Source organism: Pezoporus flaviventris, unplaced genomic scaffold (assembly GCF_033815535.1).
Source record: "Pezoporus flaviventris isolate CSIRO_AGI_PZ_B2104156 unplaced genomic scaffold, CSIRO_AGI_Pfla_v1 ptg000007l, whole genome shotgun sequence".
NCBI lineage: Eukaryota > Metazoa > Chordata > Aves > Psittaciformes > Psittacidae > Pezoporus > Pezoporus flaviventris.
In genome coordinates, this window is record NW_026892555.1 from 87,708,813 (window position 1) to 87,728,032 (window position 19,220).

The 19,220-nt window shown below is 43.4% G+C and overlaps 2 protein-coding genes across 15 annotated transcripts in view; one reads left to right on the forward strand and one right to left on the reverse strand.

Annotated features, from left to right (window-relative positions):
* The window catches only part of RREB1 (ras responsive element binding protein 1), a 123,859-nt gene extending 121,180 nt beyond the window's left edge, over window positions 1-2,679 (forward strand). For 12 of the 13 annotated variants that reach the window (XM_061449410.1, XM_061449415.1, XM_061449408.1 and 9 more), the window contains one exon: window positions 797-2,679. In XM_061449410.1, coding sequence (XP_061305394.1) covers window positions 797-1,326 — 530 coding nt within the window. In that variant the 3' untranslated portion in view covers window positions 1,327-2,679. The remainder of the gene's footprint in view (window positions 1-796) is intronic. The other variant, XM_061449421.1, reaches the window with a different exon arrangement.
* Window positions 1-19,220, reverse strand: part of SSR1 (signal sequence receptor subunit 1) — a 109,200-nt gene that overhangs the window by 82,330 nt on the left and 7,650 nt on the right. Inside the window, exon 8 of one of the 2 annotated variants that reach the window (XM_061449423.1) lies at window positions 17,433-17,510. In XM_061449423.1, the coding sequence (XP_061305407.1) occupies window positions 17,443-17,510 (68 nt within the window). In that variant the 3' untranslated portion in view covers window positions 17,433-17,442. Of the gene's footprint in view, window positions 1-17,285; window positions 17,511-19,220 lie in introns of those variants that run through there. The other variant, XM_061449422.1, reaches the window with a different exon arrangement.

Consider the following 19,220-nt stretch of genomic DNA (forward strand, 5'->3'; position numbering starts at 1 on the left):
TGCAGCACCAGAGGGCTGGGCAACACCAGCAGCTCTGTAAAACCATCCAGAAGCAGGCATTTTTCACTTGGACAGTAGATTTTGGTCACCCTCTAACAGACACTTCCTGTGACCCATACTAAGTCTAGGTCCTTCAGCTGCTCTGTGTCCATTCTGAAATGAGGTGATACTGTCTTTTGCTTCACAGAAAGAGGAGGAGCTGTTGTAGCAAGGGTAGTTCCTAACAGCTTGAAGTCAGTGATTAATCTGCATATTTCATCCTTGCCCATGTGTCAGCGTTTGAGAAGGGGGGAGATGCTTTCTCATGTGCTGTTTGGTTCAGTTTGTAAGAGCTGCGGACCACAGTTAACCTGTGCAGTCCTCTCTCTCCACGTGTGTCAGGGCTGACCTGCAGCAGGGAGACCCCATGGTGGGCTGTTTTCCCAAAGGCTTTTGAGCTCCACAGGACAAAGTGCAAGCTTCTTTCAGAAAAGTTGCTGATTGAATTAGACAGGGTATACCTGGGGCCTACGGTCTTTCTCCCTCCTCAGTGCAGCGCCATACCAAGCTTGCAGAAGTCTCAAGACACTTACAAGTTCTGATTTTTGATTTGTGCCTGGGAGGATTTATCTGTATTCCTGCTTGCGTGCCATCAGCTAGTTTGCTAGTACAGAAGCAAAAAGTCTGCATAAAGGCAAACATCCATGTTTGATATAGGTACTGAATTTCCGAAGCAAGGAGCGTCCATGCTGCTTGAAACAAGAGGGAGGTGTGTTAGTGACCTTAGTGCTGACTTTGTATTCTAATTGTCTTCTAGGTGAGAGACCTTACAAGTGTCAAACCTGTGAACGGACCTTCACTCTGAAACACAGCCTGGTTCGCCACCAGCGCATACACCAGAAAGTCAAAACCACCCGAAACCATGGGAAGGAGAGCGACAAGGAGGAGACGCAGTCAAGGTGTGGAGAAGACAGCGAGAACGAGTCAAGCCACAGTGGTGCCAACCCTGTCTCAGAAAACGAGTGCGACTCTGCCGGGGGCATCGGTGACCAAACATCATCGTCCCTCATGGGAAGCCGAAAAGAGTCCCTGGCTGGCACGGTCCCGGGCCTCTCCCCCTGCAGAGAGGAGAGGCTGAGCGGGCGAGGAGCCGGCACCTGCCTGGTGGAGCCCACCAAGAGCGCACAGAAACAGAGCGCAAAAGACCAGGAGCCTCGGGGCGGCTCGGAGCTCGAGAGGCCCTCGGGTTTCATTCAAGACTTGCTGGAGATGCACAACAAAAAGTCTCCCATGAATCACATCCTTGCCTCTGCAGACAGTGCGCCTCAGCTCTTGGGGGTTGAATGACTTTGCTCAGAGGTTGGAGCCGTCCTGGCACACAAGCTGAAGCCAGCAGAGCAAGGTTTCCCTGGAGTCCTGTTTCGGAAGAGCGACCTACAGCTGTGGGGAGAGTATGGCAGACTGGATGCGGTGCCATATGCCTTTCAGTATAATAATGCAAGAGACTACAGTATATACTGATTTGAGTGCCTTACTACTTTATTAGATCTTTTGGTATTATAGATTTTTTTCAAAAATGATTTTTTTTTAATATTTTAATGAATTATTTGGAGAGGACCTTTTTCATTTAAGCATTAATGTTACCTTTTGTATTGGTGTGCGTGAGCTTGTTCTTGTATATCTGTGATAGTCGCTGTGTTTGTTCTCTGAGCTGGAAATGGGGGCAGTGGGGTGGGAGGCCCTTGGATACCACAGCCAATAACTGGAAGAAAAAATATGTGAATTTCATATGAAATAGTCAGAGGAAATGGCAGGTGAGGTGTTTGTTTTTTCTCAGTAGATGTTCTTGCATTTGCCACACGGTGGAGCATTAAGCCTGTTCCAGGCCTGAACGACGTGGCAGTTGAAGGTGTTCAAAGTGGTTCAAGCCAAAAAGCAGGAAACACAAAGAAATTTCAACCTCACGCTTGTTTCCACTTTTCAGCATTAGAAATGGTCTTCTGAATCTTAGGGGGTTTTTCTGGCCGTCATGGACTGAGCGTGTATGCAGAGAAGAGTTACATAGCAACGTAACCTATGGAAATGATGCACCCGCTGTTATATATGTTTGATTTGCTTCAGTATATTATTATTATTATTTTATTGTTATTTTATAAATCCATCAGTTCGCTTGTCTCTGCAGTCAGCAGAAACCAATGGGCAATATTTGCCCCCCGCAGACATATAGCGCCGCTTGGATCCCCTCTGGAAATGTTTTAGACTCGACGCTTTCACCAGCTCCTCTTCTTATGTTGCAGCTCTTCTACTGTACTTTAAATGAGACCCTTCTTCTGGCCGGAGAGTCAAACAGAGGCCGTTTGCGAGGTATCAGCACACCCGTACAGGCAGGGGAGCATCTCACTCGTGTGCGTGCATGTGTGCGTGTGTGTCAGGGGGAGGCCCCTCCAAGTGCATGAGAAAGGTGCTGCGAGTGCTGAGGTTAGTCTTGTGGCCATCACACCGGTGACAGCGCGCGTTACTCAAAGAGCAAAGTTATCCCGTCTTCCAGCCGAAAGCAAGCCAGGGAGAAATGCGAGCCTTACCGTCATCTTGCTACTGTCATGTTCTAGAGCAAGAAAATACTACTGGTAATAAAACTACAGATTTAAGACATGTTAAAGAATAAATAAAATAAATTAATAAAAAATAAATTCTTCCTGAGATTTTGGGGTTGATGCTTGAAGACTTGAGGTGTGTGTCTAAATTTCATATCAATAATTTAACCCCTTCGATGCTGGCAGCTGGAAGTTCTTCTCTCTGTGGCTCCTGTTGCCGGCAACAGGCGACACTCCGGCCACCACTGTTGAAGGGGTTAAGTGAAATGTATCCTACTGTAGCTGTGCATTTCTAGGAGTGCCCAGCATTTGTTGTTGTTGTCCTTGTTGTTGTTGTTGTCCTTGTTGTTGTTTGTTGATTGTCCTTCAGTCATGACCTCTGGGACAGACAGAGCCATAATAGCATTGCCGGAGCCTCACTGTGCTATTCCACCACTGCAGACCCCCAGCCCAGCCCATCCCAGCCCACACTGTGACCCCCCCTCTCCTTCCCCCCCACCCCTGCAGAATCGCTTTTCCTGCTCTCACAAGACATGGAGGAAGTGGGCCTTGGACCCAGTCTATATTATATAATATATATATATCTATATATAACTATATATTAAAGAATTCTCTGAAAAATTCTGGGACTGAAATCTCACTGTCCAGAATGCAAAGGAAGAGAAACGTTCTCGAGTAATATTCTTGCAAATAGAAAAAAAAAAAAAATACAGCAAATGGTTGAGGTATATGATGTGATTTCTATTTTTTTGTTGTTGTTTTGTTTTTTGGTTCTTGTTTTTAATAGGGATGTTTGAACCAGTTCAGAAACGAAGCTAACGCCACATAACGATAAATCAGTCACAACCAATGATTCATTTGAAACTCTACCCAGGTGCATTCTACTTAATTAAAACCAGTTCACACATCCCTTGAATTGTTATTACTATTATAATTATAATTATTATTATTATTATTTTGGGTATTTTTTTTTTGTTTTTGTCTATTTTTTGTTTGGGGTTTGTTTTTTGTTTTGTTTTGGGGTTTGTTTTGCAACTCTCCACACTAAACTGCGCAATACTGTGGGGGAGAAGCCATTACTAAACTATATGCTGCAGAACGATGTAGCAAGTAATTAATTCCCAGCAGCCTGCCGGGACATCTGCTAGCAATAATCACTATTGATTTAAAGCTTTATATAGCCTTTATCTATATCCTAGTAGAGTATAAGGTCTTGCCACATTTTATTGACATTTTTATTAGTTGAGTTTGACTGAGAACCGTTGCTGTTGTTGGGGTTTTTTTTTGTTTCCCCTCCTCCCCCAATATTAAACTGTGAAATTTATAATGTGTTTAAACTATGGGTGAATCGTAGGCTTTAGTTTGCATGTTCAGCTAATTTGTCTCTATACGATTTTTGTTTGAATCTTTTTATTTGGGGGGTTTGTTTTGTTTTTTGGGTTTTGTTTTTTTTTTCCTCTCTCAGGGCTTTTACAAATAACAAAAAAGAGAAAAGAAATAAACAAAAAAAAAGGATCTTCTGAAATTCTTTTGCCTGAGTTGCAATGGACTCGTTGACATTGAGAGATTCAATCACTACATTGAGCACTTGACTGTGAAAGCGCAAAAAAAAAAAGATTAAAAAAAAATAAACAAAGGAAAAAGACAAAAAAAAACCAGAGAACTTTGTTTGAGGCTGTTGTGAAACAACTGTCGGGGCTACGTGACAGTGATTCCATTTGCAGAATGATTCGTCATCTTCTCTCTCCTCTCTGTGTGTCTCCTTTCTCTCTCCTCTCTCTCTCTCCACGAAGGAAGTTCAATCCTAGTGATTTCGTCCCATGCAGGAAACAGTAATAAATGTGTAGAATTCATATTTTTCTAAAGGGAACTTAAACTGCTGCTACGAATTGTGTACAAGACTGGTTTATGCCACATGAACAGAGAATCACACATTTGTTTTGGTACTTTTATTCCTCTTTTTATTCAGTTGTACAGTACTTCCAAATTCAAAATAAAAAGTAAAACTTGTTCTGTATCAAACCATCTAAGCAATAAAATGTTATATTTAAAAATTATAGGTTACAAAATGGACGTGGCTCTTCTTGTGGGTTTGTTCTAACTTGCTTTGAGACATCTTTGCTAGAGGACAACGCACAGAGCTTGTCTGTGCAGACAGCATCGCAGTTGCTCTTCCTAAGGCTGAACTGAGTTTGAATTGGGGATGATCGCAGTACTTGGAAGATGCACATTCACTTTGACCCCCATATTTCCCGGTAGTCAAGCCCCTCGGAAACGGTGCCTTTCTCTTGGTGCAGTTCCTTAATGTAGCAACCAGCAGGAAAGTGCTCTGGTGCTGATATTCCTGCCCAGGCGTTGGGTCAGGGTTCTCTTAACCCCAATGATCACAGAAGTGAGCATCCTCCCAGCTCAGTGTGGTGATTCACAGTGCTACCAGTCATTTTCTCTGTAAAATAAGTAGGTTTCTGCAGCATAGTTTTCTTCTTGGATGAATGTGTATAGACGTGAGATCTTCACGGTGCATTCAAGAGCCACATGCAGGTGTCAAAAGAGAGAAATCCTTGGTTTTAGCTTGTCGGAGCTGCCTTAGCTGCATTTATATGCGCTTTTCTATAAATGAAACACATTTCACAGGTGAGCCAAAGATTCATCTGGATCGTGTGTCCAGCTCTGGAGGCCGGGCAATTGCAGCGAAGCTGAAGCATCCGCATCTTCCTAAGTCCTGGCAGGGTGGTTCTTTCTGGTAGAGAAGGGAACCAGGTTCAGAATCAGAGAGACCTACCCAGGCAGTAACTGCTGCCGCTTTCCTCCCTCCAGCCTCCTGGACCTTCATTGACAGAGGTTACAATTGCCCACAGCACTTTCTCTGGTGGGATCTGGTCCCTCACCACCAATCAGGGACAGGTTAAAAGCAAAGCAGCCAGCCAGCTCTGCCCCAAGCCGAGCGTGTCTGATGGATGAAGCAGGGCTCTGTGAGTGATCTTGGGGTGGGCTCAGGGGCTGGGAACAGGATTTCTGAGGGAGGAAACCTGCAGAAAGTCACTTTCTTGCCTTTCCCCCGCCCCCCAGCCACAGAAATCTCCCCTCCTCCTGTAAGACTGATGGGAAACTTGCACCCGAAGTACGTGTGGGCCTGTCATGAGGTGTAGGATCAAATGGGATGAGTTTACGTGACAAGGAAGTGATGGCGACCGATCACTTACGAAATAGATGAGTTAGCACTTGGCTGTGGCAGGGTGTAATCAGTGTGCCCAGCCCTTTGCTCCTTCTACCGCAATTTAGTTGTGACTATTCCCAAGTTGGGAATTTCCCTGCTCTTCCTGCCTTTGGCATGGTAACATCCTGCAGGCCAGCTGAACTTTGCTCCTTGTTGGCATTTTCCTCTTCCTCCTCCTGCCTCCGCTCCTCCCCACACAGAGCTGGCCTGAAACATCAGGTTAGCGGAGGGATGGGGAGGTGGTGGTGTCTCCCTGTGCTGTCTCCAACTTGCCGCTTCCTTGCTTCATTCCCTAATGCTTTTTACCCATCTTTTCAAAGGTGAAGCTGCAGGTTAACTCTTGACATGGGTGGAGAGAGTGGCACAGCCCCCTGCGTTGAGCATCCATCTCACAACAGTGCCTCAGGTTTGGAGTCACCCCAGAGTATTAAGGTTTGGGGAAGACCTAGGTCCTCGCACCAGGAAGGTGTTCATTTCCAGAAGTGTGGAGTATGAACCCGTGGCCCAAGAGGATGGGCAGGAGGGCTGGTTTGAGATAGGAGGCTTGGATGGGAATTGGCTGTCCCAAAGCAGGATGTGGAGCCCACAAGGAGCTTCTGTTGCATTTTTACTACTACTGAAATGCAAACTAGTAAAGAGAACGGAACAGACGTATTTGTTTTCATTATCCAGCTGTCACAAATACCCAGCATTTGAGGGATGGGAGGACTGCATACCTGCACTGAGACCTTCAGAAAGTGTGTGATGATTCGCTATAATACTGTTGACGTCAGTGTTTTGCCCTGCTGTGTTGCAAAAAGTCTCTCAAACAAAATTGGGTCACGATTCCACTAGCACAGTGACAAGTTTACTTGAGACCTTCCCTTGCAAACAAGCCTCCTGATCCGGGAGTCACACGTGCCTGTTTCTTTAGGCGTTGCTGTAGAGTTACAAGGGCATTGAAAACGTCACTTCTGGAAACCCTGGGGCTTGGGGCTATCTGCAAAAGGGAGATGCCAGACCCTGGCACGGGATAACTGGCACTTTCTGTGTCAGACAGTCTGAGAGGCACCATCCTTCATCGTCCACTCTGACAGTGCAGGAAAAGGCTGGAGAAACACATCGGGTTGTTTGATCAGGACTTCTCTAACTGCTGGGCTGGGGGGAAATGGGCCCCACCAGCACTGCGCAGACACGTACCCAAACAGCCAACATCAGGAAGGAAAGAGAGTGAAACCTGCACAACACCAGTGTCTGCTGGTGGCATGGTCACTTGAGCTCACCAGTCTGGGACCTGTGTCAAGTACTTTCCCCTCTGGTTCCTTTCCCCTCGGCCATGCAGGGCAGAGGCTCGCTGCACCCGCGCTGCAACAGCCGAATGGGCAGTAAGGGAGATGCTGGGTTTTGCTGTCCGATGTGTTCAAACAAGGGAACAGTCACATTTTGACTCTGAGGGCTTTGAAAACCTCCTCCATGTCAGAGGGAGCTGACATGAAGGAACAGAAACAAGAAACGTTTCACAAGAAACAGCCCAGGGCTTGGGGAAATGTCCCCAGAGTGTCAGGAGGTTCAGCACAGCCGGGGCTCCTGAGCTCTGCTGAGGGGTACACAGCAGCTCTCTGCATGCAGCCCCCTCCGGAGCCTGAAGCGTGTCCTGCAGATGCAGGAACTCGCACTCAGCGTTTGGTGCTCTTGGCCTTTCTCAGCAGGGCCCTGGTCACCTCAGCTGAGCATTGCGCTGTTGGGAATGCAGCTGTAGGTGTTTAACCCCTCATCACCCAAAAGGATCCTTTATACCAGGTAAGCACAAGGTATTTCTCCTGGGGGTGCCAGATGCTTGTGGTGCGTGGCTTTGGTCCTGTGGAAAGCTATGGACTCATTCACACTGTGTTTGCCTGGAGGGAGGAGGATGTGTGAACAGCACAGAGAGGAGTGCTCCAGGGAAGAATCACTTGGTGCTTTAGGACCCCTCACCAGCTGCACCTCATCCAGTGCAAGGGCTGTGAGAGCATCCGTGGTGCTAAGAGGCCTCATCAGTGCCTTCACCTGGGCAATGAGGTCTATGTAAAGCAAGGCAGGAAAGGAAGAATAGGATAAGGAGACTAGTGCTGTATTTGTGTGCTGCTGAATAGCAGCAGTTCCTGTATTGTAAAAATACGTTTCTAGAACTGTTTTTTTTCAAGAAGTTCTTTTTTAGTTTTCCCCCAGATAACTGAGTGGATTCACACCTGGGACAAAGATGGAGGAGAAGGACATTGGTCTGCTCAATGATGCAGGCTCCTGGCACATTACTGCATGGAATAGGATGCTTAAAGAGACAAGGAACATCTACTTTGCTGTTGCTGGCTGCCTCAGGCAAGTGGTGTATCATCTGCACACACATGTTAATGGAGTGCCTGACAGTGGAAAAAGCTGACAGATTTCTCTAGGACCCTCAGGGTCTTCCTAGGTAAGGGGCTAAGGAGCCTTCAAGCCTTCATTTCAGGATGACTGAAATAGCCCTATAGAGCTAAAGTGAGGTAAAGATGAGTTGAGAAGCATTGCCGAGGCTTTCCAGAGACTCTGCTACTGCCTCCTGCTTCCAGTGCTCGAGTCCCCTCAGTCTAAAAAGCCCCTCTTCACAGGAAGTGGGAGTTTTTCATATGTTAAATATGAGTGAGTGGGAAGAGTTCTCTGGCTCACTGAACCTCACTGTGTAACGTGGTAGAAAACCTTGCAGCAGTCCTTGGAGCAGTAGAACTGGAAATAGCTTTCTCCTTCGCTGTGCTTATTTCTCCTGTGCCAGATTCATCTCGTCTGGCAGCGAAAACTGCCAGGAGCGTATGAGGAAACTGTACGATGGGCATTTGCAATACACTGCTGTGAAAGTGTCTGGACTTCCCTAGTGCCCTTCTGCAAAGGGCTGTGAGGCGGCTTACAAACATCAGTGAACAGGAGGAGGCTGTAAGAGCAGCTTGCTGGGGAAAAGGCTTTTCATCATGGATGAATCTATTTTCCTGCTCCCAGAGGCAGAGGTTAATGCAGTAAAGGCTGGCTCTGCTGTGGGCTCACTTCCCATCCATAGTTTTTAGCCTGTAAGCACACAGGGAGCGTGGCCAAGGTGCTCGTACAAATGAGCAACGATTTGGACAGAACGTCAGCCACAGGGGCTGGTGGCTCTACTGCAGCATGTGATGCCCGCAGCTGGGATGGGAGGAGCAGCAGAACATAGAATCATAGATTCATAGAATGGTTTGGGCTGGAAAGGACCTTAACATCATCTAGTTCCAGCCCCCCTAGACCATGTCACCCAAGGCTCTGTCCAACCTGGCCTTGAACACTGCCTGGGATGGAGCACTCACAGCTTCCCTGGGCAACCCATTCCAGTGCCTCACCACCCTCTTTGCAGCAAGTATGTAGAAAAACTGATCTTCCACAAGTGTGTGTGCACACAGGGCTGGCAGCCCCTGCCCTCAGACAGGGAGTGGGCACAGGAGTGAGTTCAGTCACATTTGGGTAACTGAAACAATGGCTTTGTTAACCTTCCCTCCCATCTCCTGTTATCCGATTGTATAGAGAGCGACTGATGGCAGTGCTAGTTGTGAGACATAGGCTTGCTTTGACCAGAAAGTATTTCTCCCAGGTGTTTGCAACTCGAGCTTTTCCATGTAACCTGTGCTTAGGAATGGAAAAGTGGGTAAAACCTGGCTGTAAACAAAATCCATACTCTTTTTCATTGCCACTTTCCTCTGTTTCTACTGAAACGCAGCCCTCCTTGCACACAGGGGTCCCAGGCAGTGGCTGGGGAAGAGGTAGAACATGGGAGGACATGTGCTGAGTGATAGTTGTGCATTTCCTCACTTTGCCAACCCCTTTGTGGTGGCAGGATACTTAACACCATTTCATCCACTGCCTTTGAGGTGCTTGTACGACTGAGGCTTCACAGGCTTCAAGGTTACATACATCACATCCATTGTACTCCACAGCTGGAGAAAATCAAAGCATTGAGCTGCCTGTGTGTACACAGCCATCTGTGAAGTCTGCACCACTACACAGTGGGTTTGGTTTTTCATCTCCTGTCTAGGTGGCTACCTGCCAGTATCTTTTGGAGTTGAAACCACCAGGCATTGTAGCACAGCTACCTGAAACTCAGCATTAGCATTGAGATGGTCAGAAAAGCTTCCCAGGGCTGCAGGTAAGGGAGAGGAAGGGACCTGGAGTATTGAGGAACCTGTGCATCTCATGGCAATGCACTCTGGCACAGGATACAGAGCCTCATGCTGCTTTTAATGCATTTGGTTATTGCTTTATGGTGAATGCACCTCTCATAAACAGTTCTGAAACTTTTTTGTGACCCAAAATACTCTCTTTAGCAGCTGTAAAACACCTGCTAATAAATGAAAGTACTTATTTGGGACAACACTTGATTAAAAGTGATTGCAGCTCCTCCCGGGGCTCCTGTGCCAGTGTTTTATTGAGCTGCAGCTGAGGGATGTTTTGCAGCTTGTCAGTGGGTCCTTGGTGGCCTGCATTTATTACTGCTGCAGCCATCGGTGCCATCTGTTTTGGTGCAGTTCTACAAATTCAGCAAAATAGCAATGACAGAGCTATGGCCCTTGGGGATCCTCACTAAAGGAAAAATGGAGTAAGCACACAGGGTGCTGCACCTAACTGAAGTACCAGGACATCCAATGAGACACATTTTGTTAACAGGGCAGAGGGAGTTCACTTTCAATGGGACCTCGGGGGAACGTCTTGCCCTGTAGGAGAATGGAGTAACACCACTGAGTGAAGCCAGTGATGGTTCTGGCGGCATGACTGCAACTGATGCCTCAGACATGGTCTTCATCATGCCTTTCAGCTGGGAGGGTGAGTGGCAACAGGATGCTGCGGTAGCACAGCCTGTCACACTAACAATACATTGGAAAGGCGATGGTCCCTGTGCAGTGTAGCTCTTAAAGCACAAAATAAATCCTGCTTCACACATTTTACTGGGGGTCTTTTTCTTTCTGAAAGGTTGCTTTTCCTGTGGTGCCTGACAGCAAGACATGCTGCTTAGTTTTCAGCTTGCTTATAGTAGCAACCAATTAGGATTAGTTGGGCAAAATGTCATTTCCAGCTGTGAAAATCACCTTTGCTCTGTATGAATGAACCACTAGTACCGCTAACCAAGCATTAACTAAGTCTTAAATAGTGGCTCTAAGGAAAACGTAACACATTTCATAATCAAGTTTGTTATTTACACTTGTTTCTAATTATAACCTGTTATTTTGGTGGCAATGTTTCTCATACTGTATGCGACAGTCACCAGAAGCTATTTAAATCCTAGCTCTTTCTTTCCAGTGGAAACCCGCAATAGGCTATTTTAAGACTTTCCCCCTTTTTGTGCAAACTTCTGCTACAGAAGAGTTTGTTCTTTCTTTCTGTCTCTTTTGGAAACTTACTGGTGGGCCTGCCAGCTGAGGCTGGCATCGAGCACGGTCCTGCTCACTGCTCGCTTTGTAGCGCTGTGGATCCAGGCTCATGTGAGGAAGCATGTATGTTTCAGGGTTCTGGATGGACAGGAATGTTTGATTCATCTTCCATGGAGAAAATACTCCAGCAGAAGACAGAATGCAGACTCTTTTGTGTCTCAACATGGTCCAGGTTCACATGGAGTTAGAAGCCCCAATTTAATCTAGCTTTAATTGCAGGAAACCTTGCTGAGGAGCTCAGGACCAGGAAACCAAATGACAAAGAGGCAGTGTGCATGCAGCATCACTATTACTGCTGCTTCTGAAGTGCCTTAGGCTGGGCCTTTAGGTGCCTATCACCCTGATTTTCATCTTTGGAAGCAAATGCAGGACACTAGTATTGACAGCTTTCACAGTTTCAGCTTCACATTGTCACAGACTTACTTAAAGATATGGAAAGGCTCAGACTTCATTCGGTGACCAAGACAGAGCAAAGAATGATTAAGAAAAACCAGACATAGGTGCTCTGGCCTATCTACGATGCTGCCCTTCAAAACTGGACTGAAGACCTCCTGAGCTCATCTGTTACAATGAGCAGCTGCCACTGGCTTGGGTGATCCCTCAGCTGGCAGCTTGCGGTATTGTTGGCTATAGTGATTCCAGCCTGTGAACGCAGCACTGTATTTTATCTTCAGGATAAATGCCTTAGTCACACATGGTCCACCCATACAGCTTCACCTGAATGAAAATGTACTGCCTCACACCATCCAGGCCCTGCAGGGAAGGACTGTATCTGTTATACCAGAACTCTAAATGAAGCTACCTTGAAAATTCCTCTTGCTTGTGCGGCTATGTACATTTAACTCTTGCTGTAGGAAAGATCCAGCTCTTAAGTTACAGTTTCACTATGTCGATTTAAGTGGTACAGGGAAAACTGAGTTAAGGCAGGAAAACTGCGGTTTCCATGTAAGCTGAACAGATCCAAAGTAATGAGGCAAGGTGCGGTAAGTTTGTTTTCCCTCACCAGTTAAAAGACTGGAATGTTGTAATGCTGAAATCTTACTGCATCTTGGTTAATATAAATTTATCATCAAGATTATGAACATGAGGGGGCAGAAAGCCAGCCTACTGCAGTTAAAGACTATAGCAACTGACTTGGAAAGAACACAGGCCAGTATGAAGTCTCAAAAATCTCTCTTCATCTTTTCAAAGAAAGATGAGGCAGACTTCAAATTTAAAAGTTGTTTTTATGTTCTCTGGGAGCTGAAAGTACATCTTAATAGATGTGCTTTTAATTTTCCCTTATTTATCCACAGAAATGGTTCACAAATACAGGAAGTTTTTATTTTTAGATTTTTAGGCCATTTTTTTTCTTTTGCTTTTGTTAGCTCCCCCCCCCCCCCCCTCGACGTCTTACCTTCTGTTTGTATGCAGTACACCTGCTCGAACTGCTACTGTCAGTATTACTGCCTGGAATATGAGTGCACTCTTGGTCGGACAACAACATGCACCTAATGAGGTTTGTTATAACCTTATACTTCAGCAGCCTTTAAGAATCTTAACAGATTCTTAAATGGTGCTTACAGTTCAACAATAGGTTATTCTTTCTGGAAATGCAGGGGAGTATGGTTCAGTTTGAATGGATCAGGAGTCCAGAATTTTTGAGCATTTTCCCAGTGCCCTCCCCTTATTCTTACAGAATTCTAATCTTACTATTAGCCCATTGTCCAAAACATCACAGAATACTTCCTCATTATTTCCATTCCAAATAAGCTTGTAGCAAAGCAGCTTGTTAAGAACAGCATGTTTTCACTCTGCATATTTGCTCCTACAGGTTGGTTATTAAGGACAAGAGCACCAATTCCCACTCAGGCTTTTTGGTGCCATTCTCATGCTTTATTTAAAAAAAAAAAAAAAAAAAAAAAGAAAGCAAAAAAAAAAAAGCTACACAATGCCAAAAAAAAAAAGAAAATCAAGTTTACTTTACAAAAAAAACCCTGCAGTCGTTTTTTTTACCCCCCAAGAGATCTGATCTCACTTATAAACACGAGTCAGCAGGTAAGAAAGTAAACGTTAACACTTCAGTTGCAGTACATCATCTGAACTTAATCATCCAAAAGAGTCATTCTTAAACTGACTGTTGATTGTATCAACACAAACAATCATAAATGATATAAATATCACTTGATTAAAAAAAATCCCTGGGAAAATTGAAAGAGAAATGGAAAAATGTCAAAAGAATGTTATTTAGCCCACCTATAAACTCTTGCAGAAGCTGAGATCTTTCTGGCCTTGCTCTCCTCTGGAAATGCAATTCCTCTGTTTAAGAAAAGTCCTGGTGTAAAGCTGCTGAATTCTGTTCAGTGAGGGGATTAAACCGGTATAACATGAATCTATGTAGTTACCATCAAGCTACACTAGTACTATGTCTTACTCTCTCCATGGATGTGTATTGTGCAAGTCTCAAGTAACATTAAAACACTCCTGAACAGCCCTTGTGTCACTCGTATGAGGTAGGTACTGTCTTTCCTTTGAAGAAAGAAACAGAACAGACTCTTAACTGCTGCTCAGTACATCAGGCACACTGAAAAAAGAGGACAACCAGCCTATGCTAGTCCTTGACTTTCCTGCTGCTTCCCTGAATTCAGAGCTTTCAACTGCAACAACTGGTTTAGCACCACGCATTCCAGGAATAAAGAGTCGAAGATGCTTTTAATTATATCCATTCCAAGGTAAGGAAGATGTTCAGCGTAAGTGTCTGAAACAAGCAGAAGCACTGCCATCGAGTCTGCTCCATTTGTCTCCATGGCCTACAATTTAATTATCTTCTACATGAAGAATAAGATGATACTTCATCCTTTAGTCTGACAGCAGCCACTCTTCTTTCTCAGATTAAATGATACAGGGGAAAAATGAACTGCTGTCACAAAGCAGGCAGCATACAGAGGACTACAAGTATCAAATGTTGTTCAAGTATAGCTAAATTAATGATTTGCTACCATGGCAGACATGCACTCTAAAGCCCTTTCTTACCCCAAATACAGACTCTTTAAGTCTCTACAGTTTTTTGAATTGGCTAAGGAGCTGTGAAAGAAATGAACAGTGGTCCTTCACACTAAGGCCACAGTTTATTTGTGGCCTAAAACTTATTTCATCATCTCTTACTAATACGGAAGAAATCTTAGCCCACATCTTCTTTTATAGTCATTGTTCCTCTTCTCATTACCTAACATGAGCAGTTGTATGGTAGTGTAGTAAGCTTGCTGAAAACTAGGCTGCTAAGAACGCTGGATTATTACAAATGCTTGTGCTGCCACATGGAAAGGGGTGGCATAGAGAAAGGCAGAACTGGTAATTTTCCATCTTAAAGTCAATGAAACTGTACCCTACTCAGATGATAATGATATCTAGTAACATATCTCTGACACTAAGCTATCAGTATGTGTTTAAAAATTGAGTAGAAAATTCAAGTACCAAAATAAAAATTGTTAACCAACAGGATAACGCAACAACTGTGCTCTCCCATTTGAAGAAATCCAAGTGTAGCAGAATGTCTTATTTACTAGAAATAATGTAAGAGATGCCAAAGTTCAAATACCACTGTACACAATGTTATTGCTAAATTTCAGCTACAGCAAACTAGCAAGAAACAAGGAATTCAAAAATGTTACTTCATTTATCATGAGCAGTAGTGGACTGCTGACCACTGCTCCTATGACCACAACTGCACTGGCTGAGAAAGTTACTATGAACCCTCCACAGCGAATGCCAAGTAGTATGATCAGAAAGACAGTTTTGGTACAACTGGACTTTCCTATTGCTAGTTAAAATGTGAGTTGCTAAGCTATATACTCTCTTCTTTCACACTTGGAACTTAAGCATTTGGATGTTAACTGAGTACAGAGAAGAAAGCCAAAACCTTCAAATACTTATTTCTTACTTGTACAGTGCTTCAGTCCTTCAGTTTCTCTTAAGTCCTGGCCAGTGTAAGATTTCTGAAGGCCTAACTTGCTCCAGAACTGAATCTCTAAGGACTAAACTATTCATCTGAAGAAATAAAACTAGTATATTACAAATTAATACCCTCTGTTCTGATCCTTTGTCTTTTTTTCTTGGAGTACCACTGTATCTGGAGTAACTTTTATCATCACCTTCTCTAAACAGTGCTTTTCCTCTCTTGGGAAGAATTACAGTATACAGTTTAAGACTACCCATTACAAGAAGATTAAAAAAAATATCTTGATTTCAATCCAAGAGCAGGAACTTAGTTCAGTACATCAGGTACTGCAATAGCTATAGGGCTTTAGTATACAATGCATGTAGTACGAAACACTTCGTGGAATCAATGCAAAGTGAAATATAAATCCATAAACCTACCACAGGACCAGTCAGATTACATCACTAATGCCAAACAAAGTTGTTCCACACAATCTGAGTGGAGATACCTCTGATGAAGGTAGCATGCAACTGTTTGCTAAACAACCTTAACTATTAAAAATACTCTGCCTGTTATACTATCAGGAAGCTGAAGCACCTTTGGGGTTGCTTTTCCTATTTTTAATCTGTTCCATAGCAAGATAAGTCAAGAACATCTTCACAGTTCATTCTGAAGAAGTATATAGTAAGATAGTGCCAGTACAGATAGCCCTTTCAGAGCTCAGATGCATCAAAATTGCTATGACGTCATTTGGAAGCATTGCTCAGCATTCACTGACTCAGCAGCTCAGTCCCTACAGAGCAAGTTCAGATCTAAAAAGGTGCTTTCACATATGGGGATCAGGAAGGGGAGAAAAAGAAGAAAACAAAAGTCTCAGATCAATGCCTCTTCCTGAACTCAACAACCTTCCAGACAACTTCACACCCAGGAAAAGATACAGCTGAGAATGCAACAACTGAAGCCTTGTCCAAGTGCCTGAATGGCAGCTGACAGCTCTGCATTATCTACTTTTTACTGTCAGTTAAGTTCCTGAATGCAGTGGATGTGGATCAATCACAGCTGTGCCTGCCACAAAAGAAAATCCCATTTTGATTGCATATAGCTTTTCTGCTTTAGTACTGAACTAACAGGTAATTAACAATGGGTATGCATCTGTGTTACTAGCAGGAAAGGTGTTAAAATAACTCTGACCAAGGTACTGACCAGTGGAAAAAAGTTTTGAGATTCAAAAACTGCAAAGGGTGAATTAAATAGTTTGCATTTAAAAAGATTATTTGAAGCCAACAGTTTTTCAAATTCAGTTTCAAGTGTGCACAGAAAATGCAAAGTCCTTGCCCCATGTAAAGCTCTAAGAAAAGTCCACATTTTGATACATACGACATTCTAGTTTTTGTGAGAGAACCAAGAACTTACTGAAAAGTTGTTGTGGCTTATTCAGTAATTTCTTGAGTAAACATTGCAGAGCTACCACTATAACAGGAATACCTAATATGCTGGCACAACTCAATAACTAACATTTAACAAGTTGGGTATAAAAAAGATTTATGTAGTAATACCAATTCAGCACACAAATTCCATGCTTCACAAGTTCTGCTGCTGTGTAAGAGTATTCCTAACATCTATGCAGGTAAATTCAGATCTTTAGGTCACTGCATGCCCAGATCAAGCCAGCAGCAAAATATCTACCACTACAAGCAGTTATACCCAATTGTGCCTTTAGAATGCAAACTATGCAGAAACCTAGATGATCAGTACCTCAACACTGAAGTAGGACCACACACACAAACTTCAGTGTGTGCACACTGGAGAGATTAAGTTACTTACTGAAAAAAAATGCATACAGTTTTTGATATAGACATGACACAATCAAAACCGATTAAGTCACTAGACATTCAGATTAGGGGGAGGAAAAAGACCCTTCCAAGACAGTGTACAGATGACAAGCCAGCATTACAAAGAACTCTAAAGGCACATTTCAGGTAACATAGTTCTGTTAAGACCAACTGCTTACACACACAGGCATAAACCTTAATGGCTACCACCCCCTTCCATCCCCCCCAGCAATCAAAACCAAAACAAAAAACAAAACAAAAAAAACACACACACAAAAAAAAACACCAAACAAAAAACTCCAAAAACCAGAGAAGTGCATTTTCAGTAATATTAACACGTTCAATTAATCTGTTCAGTCCAAAAGCTTAGCAGTATTTTCCTTATGGTGGTATGGATTCTCTGCACTACTCCAATCCAAAAAACCCAAACAGGCAGGATTAGTAAAGGTTCAACTGTTGTACTAGTTAACATTTACTCATCAGAGCCCACTGATCTCTTCTGTGCTCTCTTGTAGGGCAACCTCCTTGGTGAAGCTTTATCTAGAAAAAAAAGAAGATAGTTCTATCAGCTGCTACAGTTACTTCAGATTAGATATGATATGACCATGTATTTTTCTCCCTCCCTAACAGAAGCCAAGCTCCCCTCTAGTGCAATGCACCACCACAGAAGCCACTTCAAACAGCTTGTTAAGGCTTTTTAACTACTAAATCATTAGCATACTAAACAGAAGGTAACAAAAAATAATGTTCCTATTCTGTAACATGCAGCTTCAAGGCAAAGTTTGTTCAATTTGCCAGTTACTAAAATGCAAAAGTCAAAAAATCAAACACAATAGAAACCGAAAGAACTCCCCCACCACTTCCTGATGAAACCGCATGCTCTGCTGTTCAGAAAAGCATCACATTTAATAATTACACTTTTATAAAGTTAATGAATTATTTTGATCAATACTGGTTTCATTTGTCTGCCTGAGGAATGTGACTGACCCTCCTTTAGACAGCTTTGTTTTTCATGAAGTACTGCCATGTTCATACAGATTAACAGCAAAAGATTGTGAAAAAAAACCATACTTCCAGGAAGCACCCACATTTAACTATGAAGATGTCACTTTGTGATCAGATATCCCTTACGGAGAAGCCACCCAGCTGTACGATCACTGGATGCCAGAAACATCATCAACATTTAAGACTTTACGACAGGCCTACAGCCGTCCTTTACAATGATGGTCCTTATGTAGGTAGAATTTCAGTCCTTGTAATATTGTAGAGAAGCTACAACACTTTGTATGAAGTGCTAAAACAATTGCCAAGTGTATCTGTTCACTTAAAAATACACATTTTCTTAAACAGAACCATCTCCAGTAATTTTGCTGTTTTAAGTATGCGTGAAGACAAGGAGCTCGTCATTACAAGCCAATCAGTACACTATGAAGAGTCTTTCAACAATAAAATAGTTAAGAACCTCTGAGGATCTTGAAGGCCATGCATTTCAAAGGACTGTAGTGCAGAGTTCCAATTAAAACTAACCCAGAGCCAGAAAACCCTCACAGGTTTTAATCAACTTCAGTTATTGAGACGTGAATACCTATTCATCTTAAGAAAGAGATGGAGAGAGTACCAAAACATGCCAGGACTTGGCCCATTTAAAGACAGTTTGCTCTTTGAAAGAGAAGGAAAAACAAACAAAAAACCCCAAAAAGCAGCATTTAGAGCTTTCGTCTTCCTTGCTAGATTGAGGCTTTTCAAATTACTGTGTCTAGATTTTATATTGTCATTCTTGTGTCTCACAGAAGACAGTGTACAAGAAAGCTTACATTTTCTGAAGTAAAACACTTACAGGTACAGTCCTTATTATACCTGTAAGTGTAGTTAAGAAGGGTGAAGGAATCAGAAAGTGAAGTCATCAACTCCTGTTGCAACTTCTTATCAGAGCTAAGGTCTCTAGCCCTTCTACACTGAATAAAGATCAAAATATGCTCATTTCATCAAAATGGTGGTCTTTTCCAAGTAAAGGCAGCTCCTGCAAAGGGTATTCAAAGCACTTCTCTTTGTCTAGGATGTGCTCTAGGAGAGGCTATCTAGCCAATGCTACTGGTGATACGAATTCACCTGGGATAAGGAATACCAAGAAGATAAGCCTCACCATTAAACTATTATACCAAAGGCTCAGGCTTGTTTCTCACTGTGACAAGATGCGCTCAGCCATTGGTCACGATCAGTACTCCACTTCCCTCATGTAACATCAGCCTG